This window comes from Castor canadensis, chromosome 7, assembly GCF_047511655.1.
Source record: "Castor canadensis chromosome 7, mCasCan1.hap1v2, whole genome shotgun sequence".
Lineage (NCBI taxonomy): Eukaryota > Metazoa > Chordata > Mammalia > Rodentia > Castoridae > Castor > Castor canadensis.
This window is the reverse complement of record NC_133392.1, coordinates 146,234,997-146,258,281: the sequence shown is the minus strand read 5'-3', so window position 1 is coordinate 146,258,281 and position 23,285 is coordinate 146,234,997. Positions and strand designations below refer to the sequence as shown.

Below are 23,285 nucleotides of genomic sequence, written 5' to 3'. Positions count from 1 at the left end.
AAACCATCGAGTGTAAGATTAATATACCTTCCACACTTTACATATGTCCTCCCTCAATTTAAAATGCCCTGGTCATTAGGAAGATATTTGTGTAAAGAATTAGCAGAAGGACTGAGGGAGCAAGCAAGTGGATCACAGGTTAGAGCTTCCCAGGCAGGGCAAAGGCCCTGAGGTCAGAAGATACCAGGTATGTTTAAGGAATTTCTTCTCCCTCAAGGAAACCATAATTTTGCTCTTCAGGTCTTTCACTGATTAAAGGAGGCCAACCCAGATGACAGAGGATAATCTCCTTAATCTAAAGTCAACTGTATGGAGCAGTTAATCACACCTACAAAACACCTGCATTAGTGCTGCACCACCTGCCAAGGGGATGGCATGAGACCAGCCATCACCAAGGGCAGGCAAGAATAAAAGCAGAGAGATGGAAGAGAGGGTGATGGTGTGGAACAGAGTGGCAAGAGTGGAGGCAGTGAGAAGCCATGGGATCTTGGCTATAATGGGAAGTAAAACCATGTGATTTGCCCTTGGATTGGGTGTGGGTGAGAGAGAAAGTGAGCCTGGAGGAAGTCTTCAAGGGGTTTGGGCTGAGCAACATGGAGAATTCCATCTTTGACATGTTAGAGATGCAGCTTCAACATCACGTGGGCAGCCAAGGATATAAGTTTGGAGTTAGGGGAGCAAATAGGGCAGAAATAGCAATGTGGGAGCTGAGGGTGTGGCCAGGTGAGTCTGGAAAAGCCAGAGGGACAAAGGAGATGACAGTGAGGGACAAAGGAGATGACAGTAAATGCAAGAGTGACAACACCAATGGACCTTGGGATGCAGCCTGATGGATGCGGTCCACATGAAGGTGGTAGGATGGATCCAGTGTCTTGGGGGAGAGGGAGGATTGAAATGAGGATCTTGGAGGTGATGTAGGAAATGGGAAGCAAGGGTTGGAAATTAGGGACCTTAAAATTAAGATGATTGAGGCTTGATCTTGTCAATGCAGGAAATGGCAGAGGAGGCAAGGTGGAGGTCAAGGACGTGGGGTGCAGGCAGGGTGTTGACAATATCATCCCAAGCAGTTATTGAAAGCATCAGGAATTGGGACTGGGCTCATGTTGGAGTTGGAAGGTGTGACAGCAAGCCAGGAGCTGAAACCTTCAAGGTGTGAGGGTTAGGGTGCCCTGGGTTGGGTTGAGGTTTGTAGAGGGTGATAGGAATGTTCACCCAACAGCCTGAACTCCAGCAGGGAGATTATTACATGGAGACTCTACCATGTAAGGCCTTTGTGAGTACACCAGAGTGCCCAGCCTGGCATCGAGTAGGGTTCAGGAAGCAATGCTCCCCCGACTCCCCCCTTACCCCCTGACACACACAGCTGCCTGTCCAGTGGGAGGCAGGGCCAGGGACTGAAGGCTGAGCTAGGCTTTCCTCCTGTGGAGCTCCACTGCCCCCTGGGGGCTGGGACCAGTAACAGGCCAGAGCTGAACCCCAAAGAAGAAGCCTGAGGATCCTGGGGCTGCTGGGCCAGGTGAGTATCTGAGTGCCAGGCTTGGGATGTTTCAACTTAGAATTTTTCCATTTTACAGGGTGTGAAAGGAATATACTTTCAGTTAAAAACACACTTTGAATCTGGAGGTTTGACCTCTTCCCAGGCTAGCAATATGCAGTACAATACTCTCTAGCAATTCTGGGCAGTGACAGAGAGCCCAGCTTCCAATCAGGCATACGATCATGAGGGGACACAACCAATACTCCACAGTGTACTGTGTCCCCCCCAAAAAAATCTATGATGTTCAGCTGGCTAGGTGAATCAGATACATTTTCAACTTAGGATATTTGGAACTTATGAGGGGTATTTCAGGTACATAAACTCATCATAAGTCAGGAGCATCAGAACAGACATGGAGGAGGAAGGTTACCCTGTTGTCAGGTGCCCTAGATATCCCTTTGAACCCCTATTCCTGACTTATTAGTAAGAAAATAAGAAGAGCACCCCTGGCTGAGATGACGGGCTAGGACATTTACCTTCTGTTAGTAGTTACCCAGCAGCCAGCTGTTTGTCTTGAGGCTGCCCTCAGGATGGGGCTGCTGGTGGAGAGGGATACCCCTCCGCAGCTCCACCTTGTCACTGAGTGCTCACAACCTTCCAGAGATGGATATGCTCAGGGGTGGACACTTAAGTGCTTAAAATGAACTCTTCCAGTGCAGCTCATAAATGTTGACTGATATTTTCATGTAAGTTGAGGAGTAAAATAAAGGTAAAACAATGAAAATTATGGTGGAATTTCACTGTCCTCGGTGACATGGGTGTCTTCTCTCCTATTTCAGGTAATAGTTTTCAAATTCTCAAAGTATATTTCCTTGATTTTTGTCATGTTCACATAATGGCTACAAACACAGTGTACTTTTTTTTCCTGGTATCAGGGATTGAACCCAGGATCTAGGGCATGGTAGGCAAAAGCACTTGAGCCATGCCCTCAACGCTTTTGTTTTGTATTTTTAATTTGAGATAGGTTCTCATTAACCTTGCTCCGGCTGGGGCCAAATTTATGATTCTCCTGCCTCTGTCACCCAAGTAGCTGGGATTACAGGCATGTACCACCATGCCCAGCTCACATGATACTTTTAAATTTAATCTGCATTAACATATTATCCATCATTTTCCTATATCTATACATTCAACAAAATAAGAAATAAACCAAACTCTAATTTATAGCAGCCACCATTTTCTGTGGTTTTAAATACTCTTGCCAAGCCAATTTCAAATTAAGCACAGAGTTGGGGAAAGAAGCTTAGTAACAAACCTCAACAAATTCAAAGAGACTTGAAATCATACAAAATGTGTTATGTTTCCAGAGTAGGATCAAACTAGAAATCAATAGAATAAAGATAATAGGAAAATTCTGAATATTCAGAGCACAAAGGACACACTCTAAGAAAGCCATGGGGCTAAAGAGGAAGTGTGGAAAGAAAATAAACAAAACATCGGCCTTAATAGAAACAAAAATAGCACATTAAAATTAGCAGGATGCAGCTAACGCAATGCTGAAAGGGTAATTGATAGCACCAAAAGCTTTCATCAGAAAACAAGAAAAGTCTCAAAACTAAGTTCCACCTCAAGAATCCAGGAGAAAAATCTAGAAAAAGAGCTCAAGAAAGCAAGCAGAGGAATGAAATGATAAAAGCAGAAATCAATGCCATTTAAAGCAGAAAACCAATAATATCGAAGAAACAAAAAGTTGGTTCTGTGCAAGGAGCAATAAATATACAAACTTCTAGCAAGATTAACAGGGGAAAAGAAGATGTAAATTACCACTATCTGAAAAGAAACAGAGTATCACTCCAGAATGGGCAGATGTCAAAGAGATAGCAAAGGGAAAAAAAATAGCATGAAGACTTCTACAGGTAGGACTTTGATGAAATGGACCAACTCCATGAAAAGCAAAACCTAACACAACTCAAGCAGGTGAAATAGGTAAGTAGCTCTACAACCATTCAGGAAATTGAATTACTAATTTTTTTGTTGTTGCCATTTTTGAGACAGGGTCTCTACTACACAGCCCCGGCTGACCTTGAATTCTCCATCCTGCTCAGCCTCCTAAGTGCTGAGACTGCAGGCACAAATCACCTTGCCTAGTGGTGTGTTTGTTTGTTTGTGGCTGCTGTAACAAATTGCCATCAAATCCCTGCTTTAAACAACAAAATCTATTCTCTCACAGCTCTGGAGTTCAGAAGTCTAAAACCATTGTCACCAGGTCAAGGTCAAGGTCAAGGTGTGAACACAGGGCCTTGCTCCCTCTACTGACTGTGGGATAACTCATCCATAGCTGCTTCCAGTTGGCGTGACCCCCACAATTGCTTGGTTTGTGGTGACATCATTACAGTCTGCTTCCATGTCATCCTGCTTTCTCTTCTGTATCAAATCACCCTCTACCTCTCTCTTAGAAGGACACTCGGGCTTGCACTTAGGCTGACCAAAATGACCTAATCATCTAAGATAGTCCCCTTTTCTCAAGCTGTTTAACTGAGTCACATCTGCAAAGTTCTTTTGTAGCACATTAGTAAGGTAACATCCACAGGTCACAGGGATGAAGATGTGTTTATCTTTTGGGGGGCCAGGTATCAGCCTACCACAATTGGACTTGATCAAAAATTTTTAAATGTTGCTCTGCAAAAGATCCTAAAAGGATGGAAAGATAAGCCATAGACTAGAAAATATTTGGAAATTATTTATGTAGAATATGTAAAGAACCTTCAAAACTCAACAGTGTTTAAAGAACCCAATTAGAGAGCCAGGCACCAGTGTCTCACACCTGTAATCCTAGTTACATGGGAGGCTGAGATTGGGAGAATCACAGTTGGAGGCCAGCCTGAGCAAATAGTTCATGAGACCCCATCTCTAAAAATAACCAAACCAAAATGGAATGGAGGTGTGGCTCACACAGTAGAGCACCTGCTTGGCAAGCATGAAGCCCTGAGTTCAAACCCCAGTGCTGTTACCAGAACCTGTGACACTCCAGGGAGGAGGTCTCCAAAAGGAAGGAGGTCTTCACCTTCCCTTTAGGTACTGAGTTCTTGATGTTGTCACAGAAAAGAATTTTAGGACACATCAAGGTAGAGACCAAAAAAGTTTATTAGTAAAGCAAAGCAAAGGAAAGATAGAAAGATAATACACAGCCCAGACATGGGTGCGGGCACAGCTGACAAAAGGTGCAGTGAGTGCTCTAACATCAGGAGTTTTTATGGTGAAAAACTGGGTTGGGGACTTGTTTGAATTTACCTTACGAAAAAGTGTTCCCCTATGTTCTGACACCTGGTATAAATAGTTGCTTTTGCAGTTACATTGTCTTATCAACTAGAACCAAAGATTCGAAGGTTGGCCTGCTCCTTAAATTTGGGTCATGATGACATAGATATTTGAATATCCCATTAAACAAAGGATGGGTCCTGCCAGATGCTCCCTTCAGGACAGATGCCCACCCTTCTGGTAAGTATTTTTCTCTGTAGATACTTTTTGTGCCCAGAGGAGTCATTTTCCCAGGTGTTCTTCCCCAGAATAAGTCTTTTGTTTGTTTTGGTCATACTGGGATTTGAACTCAGGGCCTCAACCAGAATAAGTCTTTTGTTAAGATATCCTTGCTCGGTTTTCAAAGGGCACTAATTATTTTTGGGCAAGCAGGCAAGGTCAGAGTGAGAGAGTTGCTCTTTTTCCACTTTTTTCTTTTTAGTAAATGTCGCACTTTGTTCAGGGAGTGTAATGCTTAAGGCAAAGAAGAGTATTTATATGGTTTTAATTGAGCTTTTTATTAGTACAAAGCTTATTTGTAAATTCCGGGCTGCTGTTTCCCATGCCCCAATTTCTCTGGTCTATCCTGCCTCAGCACCATCTCTCTCTCTCTTTCTCTCTCTCTCTCTCTCTCTCCCTCCCTCTCACACACACACAAACACACACACCACACACACACACCAAAGACGTCACTACATAGCTACTAAAGTTAAAAAATAATGGCAATACCAAACTTTAGCAAAAATTGTAAAGAGAACTAGATCCATCATACCTTGCTAACTGTAAGGTAAAATGGTACAGCCACTTGGAACACAGTTTAGCAGTTTCTTCTAAAATTAGGCACGTAACTACCATTTGACCCATCCATTGCCCTCCTGGGCATTTATCCCAGAAAAATAAAAAACAAGTTCACACAAATGCCTGCAAACAAATGCTCACATCAACTTTATTCATAAGAGCACAAAGTTGGAAACAACCCAGATGCCTTTCAACAAGCAAATCGTAACTGTGTTCCATCCATCCATGGAGCCACTCGCTATTCTAACAAAAACTTGAAATGGCTCTCCTGAAAAACTGCACTGGGAGGAAATCCCAGAAGCTCACATGTTACAGGACTCCACTTAGATAGTGTTCCCCAATGACGAAATTCCAGAAATAAGGAGATAGGTAATTGTCAGGACGTAAGGAGAGGATGGGGCTGGTAAGCAAGTGGGTGTGCCGGGGGTAGAGGATGGAGGATTTTTGTGCTCATGAGAACATTCTGGATCTTGACTATGCTGTATCAGTATCTTGCTTGCAAGAGTTTTGCAAGAAGTTTGCACTGGAGGAAACTGGGTAGAGGGATCACTGATTATTTCTTACACTTGTATGTAAATCTATGACCACCTCAAAATAAAAAAGTTAACTTTTAAAAGACATGCAAAGTACTAGCCCAAATTCCATTAGACTCAACAGGCCTAAAATCCATCAAAATGTTAAAACTTCAAAAGACACCATCAAGAATATGAAAAGTCAAGTCAGAGACTGGGAGAAAATATTTATAATACATATATCTGACAAGGACCTGTACCCAGAGTTTATAAAGAGCTTTTACAATTCAATAAATACAGTACAGTTCAAACCACGGTATGCTGTGACTCCACAACGCTTGACATGATGTAAATTAAAAAGACTGACAATGTCAAAGTTTAGCCACAGCACAGGCAACAAAACCGTCACACCCTGCTGCTTGGGGATATAAAAGGATACAAGTGCCTTGGAAAACTGCATGACAGTCACACCTAGAAATTAACCCAAGAGAAGTAAAAGTGTGTGTTCACAAAAAGACTTGTGCAAGAATGTCTTTTCATAATAGCCCCAGTCTGGAAACAACCCAAATGTCCACCGACAGGTGAAAAGATAAACAAATGTGGTATGTCTGTATAGTGGAATAAAAAGGAACTATTGATACAAAGACACAAACCTCAAAAATGTCCTGCAGAGCAAAAGAAGACAGACACAAAAGACTACATGCTGTATGATTCTGTTTATATAAAATTCTGGGACAGGCAAAACTAATCTAGTGACAGAGAACAGATCAGTGGTTGCCTAGAACTGGGGGAGGGGAGGGAACTGACTGCAAAGGAATAGCAGGGGATAGAAAGGGAGAAGTTCAGAGTGACGGAAATTTCCTGTATCTTGATTATGGTGGTGGGTATAAATAAGTATTTGTCAAAATCATCCAACTCAGACTAGAGGAGAGGCTTGGTGGTAGAGCACATGCCTAGCATGTGTGGTCCTAGTTCCATCCCTAGCACCACAGTTGTCACCATTTAACTATACTCTGATAATGTATTTTACTTGGGGTAAATTATAACTCAATAAGGAGGATAGTTTTTTATTTTCTTTTTGGCAGTACTGGAGTTTGAGCTCAAGGCTTCATGCTTGCTAGGCAGGTGTTCTACCACTTCAGCCACTCCACCAGCCAGTAAGTATGATTTTTATAAGACAAAATACGACCCCATGTTTTGTCTTATATTCAACAGACACAAAATTACTCTCTTTCAAGCTGGTCTTGGTGGTGGTGGTGCATGCCTGTACCCAGCACTCAGGAAGCCAAGGCAGGAGTATCTCAAGTTCAAAGCCAACCTGGCAACACAGTGACAAAAAGTCACCACCACCACCACCTGTTTCAAATTTTTTTTTTTTTGGTACTAGGGTTTGAACTCAGGGTCTACACCTTGAGCCACTCTACCAGCCCTTTTCTGTGATGGGGTTTTTTGAAGATAGGGTCTCTCAAATTATTTGTCCGGGCTGGCTTCCATCTGCGTCCTCCTGATCGCTGCCTCCTGAGGAGCTGGGATTACAGGTGTGAGCCACCAGCATTTTAAAGTTTCTAAATGGTTTCTCTAAATCCCTGTACTTAACTTCCCCCCCACCTTGGAGAAGGAACAGTTCACAAACCAGCTATGGTGTGATCTGAGGACCCTACATGACCCATACTCGGGTTCTCTAACAGGCATCCCTACAGCCTCCCCTCCCAAACCTCAGGTTGGAAAGCTGGAGGCCAGGAGGAAAGGAGGCTCCAGGCCTCACCTGGGGTCACTGGGTCTTGAATACAGGCTTGCGCTGCAGCCGCAAGACCCGGTATGTGTTGAGGCCGGGCACATCGAAGCCGGGAGACAGCCCGTAATGATCCAAGGGGTAGAAGTTGACCAGCTGCCCATGCTGAGCCTCCAGCGAAAGCCAGGCGTCGCCGAGCGGCAGCGCGCACGGGAACTCGCGGGCCACGTGCAGCTGGAAGACGCGGCCGCGCACGTGGCGCAGCGTCAGTGTGCGGAACGCGGCGGGCACGAGCGCCTCCACGCGCGGCCCGAACTGGCGCAGGCGCAGTTCGCCCGCCGGCCCCGCGCGCACCTCATAGAAGGTGAGGTTGGCAAAGGTGAAGAAGCCGGCAAAGGGGCGCGCGCTGGGCGGCGGCGCGGGACTGCGCTCGGCCTCGCGCAGGGCGCGCTCCATGGCAGGCAGGAGCAGGTCGTAGGCCTGCGCCACCAGATCGGGCCCGGGTGGCCGCGGTCCGGCCAGCAGCAGCACGAGGCCTAGGCGCAGTGGCGGCACCAGCGAGAAGGTGGCAGCGTAGCCATCCAGGTCGCCGTCCTTGCGCACCACGCGGTAGCCCCGCTGCGCGTGGAATTCCCACGGTGTGCCCGTCTCATTGGCGAAGTAGGCGCCCGGGCAGGCCAGCAGCGGCGCCAGCAGCGTCTTGGCCGCGTCGGGCCGCAGGAGCCGCTGGGGCGCGCTGCCCAGCAGCGCCATGGCCAGCTTGGCCAGGTCGGTGGGCGTCGAATACATCTGGCCCGACGGGCGATACCAGCCCAGGTCGTAGAGCGGCGCCGGCCGCCCGCTGCCGTAGAAACCTGCCGCCATTCGCATGCGCACCGAGGGAGTGAGGTCGAAGCCGGTGTCCGCCATCCCCAGAGGCTCCAGCACGTTCTCTGTGACCCAGCGCTGGTAGTCCCCCTGCGCCGTGTGGGCTGCCAGGACGTGGGCCAGAAGCGAGAAGGCCAGCGTGCTGTAATGGCACCTCGAAGGAGAGCAGAGGGCGCAGGAATGTGGTCCTGGATGGACGTCTATAAATAGCTCTACCCACCTGCTCAAGCTATTCACAATGCCACCAGAGAGCTTTTGGACCCAGTAGGGCTAAAAAGGAACCTGTTTCACTGCGTGGCACATGGTCTGACCATTGGATGTAACTCTCCATTCTACATCTGGGAAGACTGATGCCCAGAGAGGAGCAGGGAATTGTCAGAGGTCACACGACAAATTGGAGGGCAGCTGGGCTGCACAACGTCTGTGGGAAAGTGGTAAAACAAATCCTACTGGGCTTTTACACTTTAGTATGATTTATTTTATCAAACGGAAAATTAAAGTCTTAGACCGTTGGAAGATAACGAACATGTAGCTCAAGGATAATGAATAGGACACGGGGCCCTCCCTGCTTCCAGTCCCCACTTTCACCAAAAACCTGTAAGAGTGGGGGCAGTTTCAGAAATTCTAAAATAGTGCATCTTGAGGGCACACATCCTCCCAAGGTGCACCTGAACTCTAAGCCAAAAGCCTTCTTGCAGTGAGAAAGGCAAGGTTCACAAGGTAAGGTGCCACACCCAAGGTCACTCAGCAGAGTAGGGCGGAGCTGGAAGGAGTCTCAAGCCTGCAGATCCCCAAGCATTGCCTCTCTGCAATGCTTTTGGATTCTTTTCTTTGAGAGAAGTGGGGTTGAGGTTCGGCACATGGAGAGGTAAAGGGGACCTTAGAGAAGTGGCCATCCGGGTTAGCAGGCCTGCAGGGGCCTCTGAGACAGGGGACTGCCTGCTGCCCTCTGTCCAGCCCTACAGCCCCATGGCTCCCAGAACTAACTTCTCTGCTCAGCCGTCATCCACTCCCAGGCTCATTTATTTGCGTCATGGCAAATTCTGTATTCACCTTGTTTGTTTGTTCACTGTGTCTCCCTCATCAGAGTAAAGTCCATGTGGGGGTTTGGTGGGGTTCATTTACTGCTCTATATCAGTGTTTAGCACATGCTGGGCACAGTGGGTGCTTAATAAATGTTGAGTTGAGGAATGGAGGGAACCAGAGTTTCTTCTTGGATTCTGGGCCCAGCCCACTCTGCCTTGCTGTGCCTACCCTCTAAGGCCTTAGTCTTCCCAGCTCTAGGAGGGGCTGTATTCAGTGGTTCCCAAGGTCTCTCCTGACCCTCACCATTCAGGATGAAGGACTTTCCCAAGCAGGCCTGTTTCCTGGGGAGGTAAGTACCCTGCGTCTGGCTATCCAGGCATGCTTCTTACCTGGTTCCTGGGTCAGCCACGAGCACGTCATCCTTGAGCAGGCTCAGGGCCTCCTGGGTGCTGCCCCTCCATAGTAGCGAAGTGGAGCGCAGCCTTCTGGGCAGCCCTAGGAGAGAGCAGAGGTCAGACTTGCCAGGCCCATATTTCATTTAGGGAAGTCACTGAACCTCTCTGAGCCTTAATCCCTTATCTGTAACTGAGGGAAATAATTCCTATGGAATAGGGCTAATGGGAAATTGAATGAGATGAGATGCTTCAGTGTTAGCCTGGTGGAGTGACTTAAGTGGTAGAGCGCCTGCCTAGCAAGTGTGAGACCTTGAGTTCAAACCCCAGTACTGCCAAAAAAAAAAAAGTTTAGCATTTGCATGTGCCTGGCACATACTAACTACTCAAAAAATAATTGTTAGAGGCAGGGAGTGTTGCTCAGTGACAGAGCACTTGGCTAGCATGAGTCAGGCCCTAGGTTCCATCCCCAGCACTACAAAAAATAACTGTTACCATCATCTTCAGAAAGTTTAATTCCCATAAACTTCTTTAGGTCAGTGACCAAACAGGTTTTGTGGGACTGGCTCATTTTTCATACACACACACACACACACACACACACGTGTGTTTTATATATATCCTTTTTATTCTTTATTTCTATCCAATATATGTTCTTATGACCTTTTCTCCTACTTAATTGCATTTTACTCCATCTTGCTATAAAAAGACCATAGTACTTGACAGTGTGGCTGTGGCATAGTTTACTTGGTCACTCGCTCATTGATGGATGTGTGGGTATTTCCTGTTTTGTTATTACAAATGGTGTAGTGAGTGAGTGTGGACATACTTCACTCTACGCATGTGAGCACATGTGTGGGAGAATTTCCTGCAATTGAAATTGCTGAGCCAAAGGCCATATACTTGTTTTGGGGTGCTGTGGATAGAGTACAAAGCTTCACATAAGCTCAGCATGCATTCTACACCCAGCTGCGCCCCCGGCACACACTTTTCTTTTTTTTTTTTTTTCATTTTTCTTTTATTATTCATATGTGCATACAAGGCTTGGTTCATTTCTCCCCCCTGCCCCCACCCCCTCCCTTACCACCCACTCCACCCCCTCCCTCTCCCCCCACCTCAATACCCAGCAGAAACTATTTTGCCCTTATTTCTAATTTTGTTGTAGAGAGAATATAAGCAATAATAGGAAGGAACAAGGGTTTTTGCTGGTTGAGATAAGGATAGCTATACAGGGCATTGACTCACATTGATTTCCTGTGCGTGTGTGTTACCTTCTAAGTTAATTCTTTTTGATCTAACCTTTTCTCTAGTACCTGTTCCCCTTTTCCTATTGGCCTCAGTTGCTTTAAGGTATCTGCTTTAGTTTCTCTGCGTTAAGGGCAACAAATGCTAGCTAGTTTTTTAGGTGTCTTACCTATCCTCACCCCTCCCTTGTGTGCTCTCGCTTTTATCATGTGCTCAAAGTCCAATCCCCTTGTTGTGTTTGCCCTTGATCTAATGTCCACATATGAGGGAGAACATACGATTTTTGGTTTTTTGAGCCAGGCTAACCTCACTCAGAATGATGTTCTCCAATTCCATCCATTTACCAGCAAATGATAACATTTCGTTCTTCTTCATGGCTGCATAAAATTCCATTGTGTATAGATACCACATTTTCTTAATCCATTCGTCAGTGCTGGGGCATCTTGGCTGTTTCCATAACTTGGCTATTGTGAATAGTGCTGCAATAAACATGGATGTGCAGGTGCCTCTGGAGTAACAGTCTTTTGGGTATTGCATTGGTTATTTTTGAGATAGTGTCTGTCTTTATGACTAGGCCACCCTTGTGATCCTGCTATTTATGCTTCCAGTATAGCAGGAAAGACAGGAACACATGCCCAGCTTTTATTGGTTGGGTTCTCGCCAACTTCTTGCCCAGGCTGGCCTCGAACCGAGATCCTTCCAATCTCTACCTCCTGAATAGCTAGGATTACAGGTGTGAGCCACAGTGCTCAGCTGTTTTTTAATATTCTTAAGAGCTTTTCTGTGAACCCTCAGTTCTATTGCCATCCTTTGCCTGTGTTTCCAGTGGGTCCTTGGCCTCTTACTGACTTGCAACTGATCTTTATATAAGCACTGAAGGACATTAGGTCTTCATTATAGAACCACCTACAAATATTAATATTGCTGTTGGTGTGAAGCACAGATTCTGACCTAACAACTTGATTTTGACCTGCAAACTGATCTCCCTGCCTGACCTAAGTTCCCAGGCTTCACCTCAGCCCTTGCCTCTGAGCTCTTTCTACCCTGGCCCACCATTCAAGCCCTGTGGTGGAAAGTCTCAGATCAGGAGGCAGCACAGAGACCCAGCTGGACATGAACCTGTGCTGCAGGTCCCCACCTGAAATGTTTTGGCCCTAGCTGGGAAATTCTGACACACCTGAGAGCTGGCTGGCCATCCTTCGGAGGGTGACAGGCGAAGGCCTTGGGGCTGGGCCCCCCTCCTCCATCCCGTCCATCATGCCCCATGGTTGTGAGGCTGAGGCCATGCCCAGGGGGTTATTGATGGTGAAGGCGCTGGCGTAGCGCTCCAGGGGGTCGTCCAGGGAGACCACGATGCCTTCTTCCCACAGACGGTATAGCATGAGGACTGGGAAGATCTTGGAAAGGCTGGAGATCCTGGGAGGGTTGGGAGATTCAGGGGACCCGTTGACCCCACAGCCCACCCCCACCCTGGTCCCCCAGCCTCCAACCTAGTGTTCTAGAAAAGTACCAAGTCAACCCCAGTTCACAGCTGAGACAAAATCTCCAGCCTCTGTGGAACTCCCTTTGGGATGCTTGAGAACATTCCAGAAGCAGCGGGCGAGTAGGACGGTGCTTCTCGGCATCTACCCCATGCTAGGCCCTGGCCATGGAGAAGACCTGGGTCTGCTCTGATCTCCACCTCTTGCTGGCTCTGTGTCCTTGGCAAGTGACTAACCTTTCTGAGAGAGCTTCACTGTCTGCTTCACAGGGTGGGAAAGAGATGGAAGGAGGTGGGGCGTCATTATTCACAACTGTAATCCCAGCTGCTTGGGAGGTAGAGGTAGGTTTGAGACCAGCCCAGGAAAAATTGTCATGAGACCCTATCTGAAAACAAACTAAAAGCAAGAGGACTGGAGACATGACTCAGATGGGAGAGCACTTGTCTAGCAGCTTTGAGGCCCTGGGTTCCATCTCCAGTACCACCAAAAAAAGAGCTTGAAGGAAACTGTGCATCTAGAATGCTTCTCACACCTGGCAAGTGATCAGTGCTCAGAAACGATTGCAGATAGGATTGTGGGCCCCATGCCTGGCGCCTGGCAGGTGCCATGCTACCCCAGCATCCTGGGAACAAACGTGCTCACTGTGCGTGGTGACTGAGGATCCTGCAGGCAGCACACAGGAGGAGAGGCTCAATGACCCCATCTGCTTTCACCTGGACCATTGTCACCAACTCATGTGGGTCTTAAAGAAGGCCATGAGCTGGTTATGGTGCCTATGCAGCACCTGGGAGAGATGGAGAGATAAGGGATCCTTTTCTAATTTGGCAGGTTGGAACTAAGGTGTCTCCAGAAGGGACTCCTTCCTGATCTGTTACCCCTGTGGTGTGACACTGAACACTCACTGGTCCTCTCTGGACCTCAGACTCCTATGGAATCGTCAGTCCTGTCAACTTAGATGTCAGCCAAGATTCTCTTGGTTCTTCCTGCCTCCTAGGTCTCTTTGCCCTGTCACCCTTCACCCCTCCACAGGACGCTGGAAGTCACCCACTGACCGGTACATGGTGTACTCATTGGGGGTCCCAGAATTTGGGTCTGAACCATTCTTTCTTCCGAAGTTTCCAGTCCAGAGCACAGTATCATTGTGGATGACGACTGCAGACATGGCAGCCAGGCCAGGGGCAGACATGGCCTGGCGCAGGGTCCCGTCCACCTTGGGGAGAAGAATGGAGGCTTAGGGCAGCCCCACTGCCCACACCCCATTGGTCGTTCTGCACACCTGTCGGTTCCCATAACACCCAGCAAGCCTCCAGCCCCTGAGGTCCCAAAGCTCTCTTGAGTCGATTGTGCACCAGGGCTTCCTCAAAAGGTGTTTGTTTGTAAAAACATTTCTTCGGTAAAATAAAAGAGGGTAGGATCAAAACTACTGGCTTAATCAGACCTTGTCTGATGCCATAGAAGATCTCCCAGAGGCCTCCTCAGATCCTTGCGTTGAGAAATTCACTACTTATAGAGAACCTCAAGCTGGGCGTAGTGGTGCACACCTGTACTCCCAGCACGCAGGAGGCTCAGGCAGGAGAACTGTGATTCTAGCTTTGGCTATATAATGAGACCCTGTCTCAAAAAAAATAAAAGTCTTATTATTTTCATCAATGAAGTAAAAGATGATAATCCTAACACTAACTGGACATTTAGAATGTGCCAGACATAGGCTGGGAGTGGTGGCTCATGCCTGTAATCCCAGCTACTCTAGAGGCGAGATGGAGAGGATCACAGTTTGAAGCCAGCCCAGACAAAAAGTTAGAGACCCAATCTTAACAAACAAACTAGGCATGGTGGTACACCCTGTGATCCTAGCCATGCAAGAGGTGTAGGTAGGTGGATCACAATCCCTGGCAAAAAGTAGGAGACTCTACCTGAAGAATAACTAAAGCAAAAAAGGGCTGGTGGGGTGGCTTAGGGCATAAGCTGATTTTTAGTCATCGTTTCAGTTAATCCTCATAATAAACCAGTGCTAACTTCTTTGTATTTAATGGACAAGACAGTTGAGCCTGTGGGATATGCAGTGCCTTGGCTGACTGCTGGATGGCCGGTGGAATCAAGATTAGAACCCATGCTCTTGTTCCTAGCACCTGCCAGGCACCCTGTCCTGAGCTGAGTTCTGACTCCCTCTGGTTTCCACCAGTGCTCACTTCGCCTCTCTGAGCCTCAGTTTCCCTGTGTAGACAAGGGTTCACATAGTGTGCATATAGAGGTAGCACAGCACTTGGCAAGTGCCAGGTGCTCAGTGGAAGGCAGCTGATTGTTGCTTTTCCTGTAGTTACTGTGAGCCCAGGCTGCCCCGAGTCCTCACAGAAACGTCTCGTATTTGTAGACAGCCCTTCCCACCAGCTGTTCCTCTGTGGTTCCCAGTCCCCCACCATCATGCCAACATGTGCTCTTGATTCTGTCTCTCAGATGAGGGACCCACGTGGGTGGGGTCTGACCAGCACTGCAGTAGTACAAGTTGTGCTGTGGTGTGTGCATGTGTGACCGTACTGTACCACTCTCTGTGACATGGACTGTCACCCTTTCCCATCTCATCGTTCCCCACCTCTCACGTGTGGCCTTAGTCCTCTGCGTGGGTCCATCAAGTTCCCCCTCTACACATACGCATCTAGATGTCTTCTACTTGTTCACATTTCAGCCTAGATACTGCCCCTCCCAAAAGCCTCCCTGACTCCAAGCCACACACTGTGCCCCTGAGGCCCCTAAACTTTCCTTATCCTCACTCTTGCTGCATGTTAGGAATATTTGTTGTTCTGACTGTCCCCTTCACTCCCAGACAGTAGTCTCTCCAGGACAGGTCAGCATCTTCTTCCTGCCCTGTCCCTGGTACCAGCAGAGTGGACAGCATTTAAGAAATGCAAGTTGAGCCAGGCACCAGTGACTCACGCCTGTAATCCTAGCTACTCAGGAGGCAGAGATCAGGAGGATCACAGTTCAAAGCCAGCCCAGGCAAATAGTTCTGTGAGACCTATCTCAAAAAACCCTTCACAAAAAAGGGCTGATGGAGTGGCTCCAGGTGAAGACCCTGAGTTCAAACCCCAGTTCCACCAAAAAAGAAAAAGAAGAAGAAAAGAAAAATAAATGCATGCTGAGTGAATGAATGCTACCCCAGCCAGAGGGTGTGTCACTTCCTTCACCCAGGCCTCACCCACACTCCCAGTTCCTTCCTGGGTCATCACTGACCTTCTCCAGGGCCTCCTTCAGCACAGGAAGGGGGTGGACCAGTGGCACAGGCTCAGGGTGCCGGGGACACATGATCACAGGGGCAGAGGTCACCTCTGGTCCCAAGGAACCTGGAAGGAGCATCAGGTGGTGAGTAGGGGACAGAGATTGGGAAGGAATCTAGAGGTCATTGCAGAAGCAGGGAAGATGGCAGCAAAGGCCAGCGCCATGTCTTGGGGACAGTCCTCCCAGCTGGCCAGAGCCTTACCAGGAGATACCAGGACACAGGGACTAGCCACAGGCACTGAGGGATGAGGACAGAGTGTGCCAGGAGGAAAAGGGCCAGCCAGCTACTGGTAGGCCTTCTCAGTTCCCTCAGACCTCAGCTCCTGCCTGGCGGTGCTGTGCTGTGCTCCATCCCACTCCCTCACTCAGCTGGCTTCAGCCCCCATGGTCAGTGACAGCCCAGCTCCTTGGGGCAGGCCTAGCCACACTTGTCTATCCCTCTTGTCCTCTGGCTGGCTATATGTTTGGGGCAGAAATGAACTTAGAGTCCCGGAGGGGCTCCAGGCCTGAAGCAACAGAGACAGCTTATTTTGTCCCCAGAGCTGAGTGTGGGGCAGGGAGTGGGCGTCCTTTCTGCCTTTGCTCAGGGCACGGCTGCTCCAGAGCGTGGGGGAGGCTGAAAGTGCTGGTGGCTGGGTTTCAGGTTGGATGTCACCCCAGAGGCCCCAGTGCACACCTCCTGTAAGGATGTTCTGGGATGCATGAAAGCCATCTGAGGAGCCATGTCCTCACCCAGCATCACTTCATGCAACCCTGCCCAGAACCAAGAGACAGTCCCTGTGGTCCCTTCAGTGGGCTGGCAGCTATGTCAGCTTTTCCCTCTCTAGTGTTTGGCTGGCCCTCCCGATTGCTTTGACCAATACAATGAGGCCGAACTAATCTTGGGACTTCCAAGGCTAGGCCTTAAAGGGACAGCCTGGAATAGTGGCCTAGAGAGCAGGAGGCCACAAGGATATCCCAGCTCTCTTGCTGGCTATACTGGAGGGAGCCCAGGTTAGACCAGCAGCAAAACTGCCAGCGCCCTGGGACCGGGAGAAGTCAGCAGCAGCTGGGTTTGGGGCAGTGTGCTACTTAATCATAGGTAAACAGGGCCGTTACCTTAGGCAGGATCTCTCAACAGGTGCATGGTGTGGTTTAATAATCAGAGTAGGGGCCTCAGCTAGAGCCTCGGCTTTGTCAGCCTGAGAACCAGGAAGGGCTGGCATTGATAGCTGGCCTTTGCTAATGTACACATGGGAAAGTCACCTAGGAATCTTAAAATGCAGATTTGATTGGGCAGATCTGGGCAGTACTAAGTGCTCACTTCTAACAACCCCTCAGCTGATGCCCCAGAGGGTGCAGACCTGAAACTGTGTGGTCTGTGGACCTGCACTGTTTGTTTCCCATTTATGACAAATTAAATACAAAACTGGAGAGAAAAGGGACTGGGCATGGTGGTTCATACCTGTAATCCCAGAACTCTGGAGATTGAGGCAGGAGGATTGTGAGTTTGAGGACAGCAGGGGCTACATAGCAAGACCCTGCCTCAAAAAAAATGAAAAAAAGAAAGAAAAGAAAAACAAAAAAGAGAAAGAAAGAAAAAGAGCCACATCTACAAAAAACTCTGTGGGACTCTGGGAGCCCAGGGCACCTCACTGAGTGACACAGAGTGGCATGGAGTAGAGAAAGGCGTGCTCCCCCATGGCAGCAGAGCCCTGGAGCTCTGGACTACTCAGGAGCACAGCAGGTTGAAGACCCAGGGTTGCTATAGCAACAGAGACCCAGGTGTTCATCACCAGCAGTATTGGCTCCTTTGCTGGACCTTGGCCAGTCCAGAAAGGACCAGCTCCAAGAAATGGAAGTTGCTGTTCATGGATACCTGTGAGTTGTCACTGTCAGGCTCTTAGATGTAGGAGTGAGAGGCTGTTTGAGGGGTGAGGACCTGAAAAGCCCACCATGCTGGTCAAAGGCAGAGCAAGAGAAACACTGTCTACACTTCTGGGAGAGCCTCAGTGTTACCCCCAGGCTGAATGACTTGAGGAAACCCCAGTGGCAGTAGAGTCCTTGTTTTATACACAAGTGGGCCAGAGATGCACAGTTAGTGAGACCTGGAGTAAAATGGAGGCCAGCGCTCCCAGGTCTTAATCTTTTGGTCCTCCCTGCACCCTTGGGTCAGTGGCAACTCAACACTTAGCAGGACCTTAGGGGCCCAGGGCAATACTCGAGATGGCTCCACACTCACCCGTCTGCAGCTTGGGGAGGTGATACTGCCACAGGAAGCAGCCAGTCATGGCCACCAAGAGCAGGAAGAGGAAGGCACTGAAGGCTGGGAAGAGCCACTTCTTGTTCACTTTTGGCATGTGGAGCTGCCTGCCGGCCTGAGGGAACAAGGACACGGGGCATAGCCCCCAAGGGGTCAGCAGAGGGAAGAGAGACCAGGACCCCCCACCCCGTGCCTCCCATGCCTGTGATTGCACAGGCTTCCTGAGAACCTGCAGCTTCACGTAAATGCCACACCTGTAAAGCCAAGGCCCTTTCCAGCTGTGCTGGTGACTGCCTTGCATGCACACCCCATCAGGGGGCAGACATGGTAAGAGTGGGTCCTGAAGCCTGATAGAGGGAGAGAGAGGACAGGTGAGGGGGGTATGTGGCCATCCAGACCCAGAAGCCTGACCCAGAAGCCTGGAGACAGTTCCACCTCCAGACACTGGGCTAAGCCTTTTAAGAGGAACATCACACCTTGTGAGGTAGGTGCTCTTAGTGCCTTTATGTTACAGTTGAGGCTCAGAGAAGTGACTTGTCCAAGATCACACAGCTAGTTTCAGAGCTAGGATTTGAACTCAAAGCCTAGTCTCCAAGTTACTTAGCTAAAGTTCTGGGGGAACATTAAGGGTCATTGATTGAATCTTTTCATTTCTAAGTGGGCATGTGGAGGTTACAGGAAGGAAATGTATATAACTGTGTCATGTTGAGTGCCACCTTTATGCCCAGCCTTGTGTGTGTGTGTGTGTGTGTGTGTGTGTGTGTGTTGAGACAGGGTCCCAGACTGGCCTTCGAATCTCCAGCACTGTAACTGCAGTTGTATGCTACCTACCACACCAGACTTGAACCCTTTTTTGTTTTTGTTTTTGTTTTTTGGTGGCACTAGGGTTTGAACTCAGGGCTTCATGTTTACTAGACAGATGCTCTATCACTTGAGCCACTCCTCCAGCCCCTCTTTGTGATGGGTTTTTTCAAGATAAGGTCTCCAAACTATTTGCCTGGGCTGGCTTTGAACTGCAGTCCTCTTGATCTCTGCCTCCTCAATAGCAGGATTACAGGCATGAGCCACCAGCTTGAAGCAATTCTTTATTCTTAATTTTCAAAGACTAGAATCAACTCAGATGTCCTTCACTTTGGCAAATGAATAAACAAGCTATGTTATATCCATACGGTAGCATACCACACAGCAATCCAAAGGGCTTGTGAATCTGAAATGCATGATACTAAGTGAGATAAGCCAGACTCAAAGGGCTACAATTATGTAATGCTACTTACCTAGCATCCCAGCAAAGGCGAAACCACAGGTACAGGAACCTGGTTTCCTGGGGCTAGGGATGGGGGTTTACAAAAGAGCAGAGGGAATGGGGAGGTGATGGGATTGTGTTCCGTCCTGACAGTGGAGGTGGTTATGGGACTGCTCGGGCACTGGTCGAAATTCATAGAACTGGGAGGGTCTTATTGTTTGTAAACAATGCCTCAATTTTCATTAAATGAAGCTGTTAAAGATCCCAAGAGCATTAGGACATCTCCAGGGAGGACTGGAGGAGTGATATCCTGGCATTGTCACAGGTTGGGACAATGATGCCCCTTTTGCACATAAGCAAAGAGTGGCAGGGTTGGGGCCAGTGAGGGCACCCAGAGGGAGGCACCCATGGCATGGCCAAGGTGTCCAACTCTCATTTCCAGGCAAAGGGTGAACTTTAGGGACATTACATGACTGCTGGGGTCAGGGATGGTGAATGGCAGAGCTGAGATTCAAGCTCTGTACTCTGCAGCCCCCCAACCCCCCCCCACACACACCTCCACGTGCAGCTGGGGACTTTGCACCTGATCCCAGCTGTGAACAGTCCTAGGATTTATTTCAGTAACCTGCACACAGGGTCAGTTCGGCCTCTAAGCTGCTCACCAGAGCTGCACATGGACCTGTAGAGGCCCCTGGTAATCTCCCCTCCTCCTCCACTGGAAAACACAGGCTCTCCCAACCCATCTCCTTCTCCCTGCAGTCTGCACCCAAGTTGCCCTTGCCTCCTTTCCCCCTCATCCCTGCCCATTCAGGACAGCCCCTCTTTGTCCATTCACTCATTCAGCCATTCAGAAAAGGATCCCCAGCCTCCATGTGCTGCCAACATGCACCCTTAGAAGCCAGCAAGCCAGTGGAGCCAGGACTTGATTGCAGCTGTGCTCTTCCTAGCTCTGGACAAACGACTTCACCTCTCAGAGTCCCCATTTCCTCCTCTGCACAATGGGAACACTGATCCCTGCCATTGTCTCAAGGTTTAGGAACTGGCTAATGGGATGAGGCATGCAAAGCCCCTACAAGGGGCTTGTTAATTGGTGAACAGTTAGCATAAGAGCAATTAATGCTGTTACAACAGTTAGAATTGCTGTAATGACTTCTCCCAGAAAATTGCAAACAGGGCTCTGGGCTCCAATGAGGAGTGAGGACCAGCAGGCCCTGGTGGGAGGGAGAGGAAGACATCATTGAGCAGGTAGTTGGGGATGACTTGGGGACACTTCTGGCAGAGAACTGGAAGTGTAAGAAGAAGGATGCCTGGCTTCTGGTGTGCAAATGCAATGAGCGAATGCTCAGAGCTCTGGAAACTCATCCTGGCCAGCCTCAGTTACAGTAAATGACGAGGGGTGATCTGGAGCCATACACAAGGGCTTCTTGGCCAGTGCCTCACCTGGGTCTTCATTGTCCCCAAGGCATGGAAGATGCCAGCTTCTTGATGACTCGGTCTACACCACAGGAGACCCTGTGGGGGTTGAGTCGGAGTGAAGGCAAAGGAGTTCTTGGGAGCCTGGAAAGGAGAAGAGGGGACAGAGAAAGACCGGGAAACAAGGAGGCCAGATGAGGATGGGGGAGAGGCTCATCTCATGTGACTCTACCTCTGAGGCAAGCAGCGGCTCAGACGCCCCTGTCCCGCTAATATACCAGCCTGATTGCCCAGGACTGTCGTGACTTTAGCATCAAAAGTCCAGCATTCCCAGAAACCCCTGTGTCCCAGGAAACCCAGAATGGCTGTCCACAGTATGAAACCAGTCCCATCTAATTCCAGCTCCTCCCCTCTCCAGCCTGCTCAGGAACATCCCTGTCTGGCTCCAGGCTCTGGAGAGACCACAACTTACCCCTTTCAGAAGGCTTGGGAAGGACAAGCACTTCAGGCCCCACCACAGCTGGCCAGTGCCTCTGGGAATCCCCTGAGTTCCAGGAGACAGGAATGGCTTCCCGGGCTCTGACGCCCAGGCTTTCTCCAAGCCCTCCAGAGGCTGGCAGATGTGCTGCCTAATTTCCCCTGTGCTAATCCCCAAGTGCCCTCTGCCAAGGGGATTTGTGCCTGGGATCCCCCAGCAGCAGAGAAGGGGGGCAGCTCTGTCAGGCAGCACCAGACATGCCACATGACCCCAGATGCTCCAGGCTGGGGGCCAAAAGAACACTGTCTCCAGGAGTCTCTGCTTGCCATTGTGGAAGAGAGATGACAGGCAGCAGCTACCAGAGTCTGACCACAGACCTTCCTGGACCCACGTAGCAAGACACTATCTAAAAAAAAATGCAGTGTGCTTGTAAGGCTGGCAGCCTGGGAGCTGGCACATGGGAAGGGCTCCATCAGGTCAGCTTCATGTCACTGCCGGGCATGGATGCCAAATGTCTACCTGGCGCCTGTGGCAGACATTAGATTTTTCTCAGTGGACATTATAAAATTGTATGTTTCTTATCTCTAGTTGATGACGCAAAAGCTCAAACATAAAAGTTTGCCTTCTCAGCCCTAGATAAGACTGCACACTGGAACTAGCTGTGACTCCTTTAAACCCACTGTTGTCTGGGCCCATTGAGCCTGGGGCTGCAGCCTGGATGCCATGATGTTTGAAAAGTTCTCCAGGGTTCTGCTGTGTGATCAAGGCTGGGACCGAGGCCAGTGTGCCTCCAATTCAGCTGTGCACAGGAGCATCATTGGAGACCGTGGGAACCCTCAGTGGAGGTTTCTCACACCCTGCCAGGAGATGCTGATGCTCGTCCATGAACCACGCTTTGCGGATCAAGGCCCCTCTGCACCATTCTCAGCAGAGCCTCACAGCCACCCCATGGTAGGACAGGGATCAACTGTTGCTTCCTTTCGCCGATGCTCCAGGTTGGCTATGTGGATGGGTGGAGGCAAGCCTTCTGGATCTTCTGGAGCCCCACAGTGATTTTGTCCAAACTTCACATATGTGGCTTGTGAAACAGGCTCAGAGAAGCAAAATGACTTGCCATGGTCACACAGCAAGTTCAGTGTCAGCCATAGAGTTCACCATTTTTCACTGTGCCTGGCTGCTTGGTTAATTGTCCTTGTGGCTCACAAGAGGCTGGGCGGCCTGCCTGGGGCAGGGACAGAGTGGACGATGCGCCGTGTTACATGCTCTGATCCGCCCAGCAATCCCACGAAGCAGGTTCCGTTCTGTCCCATCTTAGATTCAAGGGAGCTGGTGCTCAGAGGAGCGAAGCCCTCACGAGGCAGCAGGACTGAAATTGGGACCCAGGAGTCCACCAGCCTGTGAAGTGCCTCGGGAAAGGACCTCATACCAAAGATAAGCTGAATATCTGGACACATTAACCTACGGCAGAGGCCTGCAAGCCTCTGCAGCAGCACTTCCTCCTTCGCTCTTGCCCCAGCTCTGGATGCTGCCTCTGGGACACCATCTGAGCCTCCAGAATTTAGACACAGAACCCACAGCATGCCATATGGGAAGATGGCCACAAGGCGGCAGCAGATGGCCACATCTAAAATCTCAGCCCCAGCCTGTGCCTCCTTTAAAGGATACTTTTGTCAATTAGCCTTTAAAAGCCCACATTCCTGGGCTTTCCACCTGTGAACCAAGATAATCTCCAACAGTCATAGGAGGGAGGGATCATTTGTCCTTTCTAGAGGAGAGATCATATGTGTCCGTAACATAACCTTCTATGGC

The 23,285-nt window shown here is 49.1% G+C and overlaps 1 protein-coding gene across 2 annotated transcripts; it reads right to left on the bottom strand.

Moving 5' to 3' along the window:
* Nucleotides 1-7,855: 7,855 nt before the first annotated feature.
* Nucleotides 7,856-21,037, bottom strand: Lactbl1 (lactamase beta like 1). Of its 2 annotated transcripts, none has more exons than XM_020156778.2 (7): nucleotides 21,010-21,037; nucleotides 18,322-18,441; nucleotides 16,056-16,165; nucleotides 13,880-14,037; nucleotides 12,524-12,762; nucleotides 10,099-10,204; nucleotides 7,856-8,837 (listed from the first exon to the last, which is right to left on the bottom strand). In XM_020156778.2, the coding sequence occupies exons 1-7, from the start codon at nucleotides 21,035-21,037 to the stop codon at nucleotides 7,856-7,858; spliced, it is 1,743 nt and encodes a 580-aa protein (XP_020012367.2). The 2 variants fall into 2 exon arrangements, with proteins under 2 accessions (XP_020012367.2, XP_020012366.2); XM_020156777.2 differs by having other exon boundaries at nucleotides 18,322-18,457; nucleotides 21,026-21,037.
* Nucleotides 21,038-23,285: the final 2,248 nt, after the last annotated feature.

What these genes read in the sequence shown, in the direction of transcription:
- Lactbl1 (XM_020156778.2), bottom strand. Translation starts at nt 21,037, where the DNA reads ATGAAGACCCAGGTGAGGCACTGGCCAA. An exon ending in GATGGCCAGCCAGCTCTCAG is followed by an intron (nt 10,205 to 12,523) that starts GTGTGTCAGAAT and finishes GCTCTCTCCTAG; the next exon opens with GGCTGCCCAGAAGGCTGCGC. An exon ending in GTGGCTGACCCAGGAACCAG is followed by an intron (nt 8,838 to 10,098) that starts GTAAGAAGCATG and finishes CTCTCCTTCGAG; the next exon opens with GTGCCATTACAGCACGCTGG.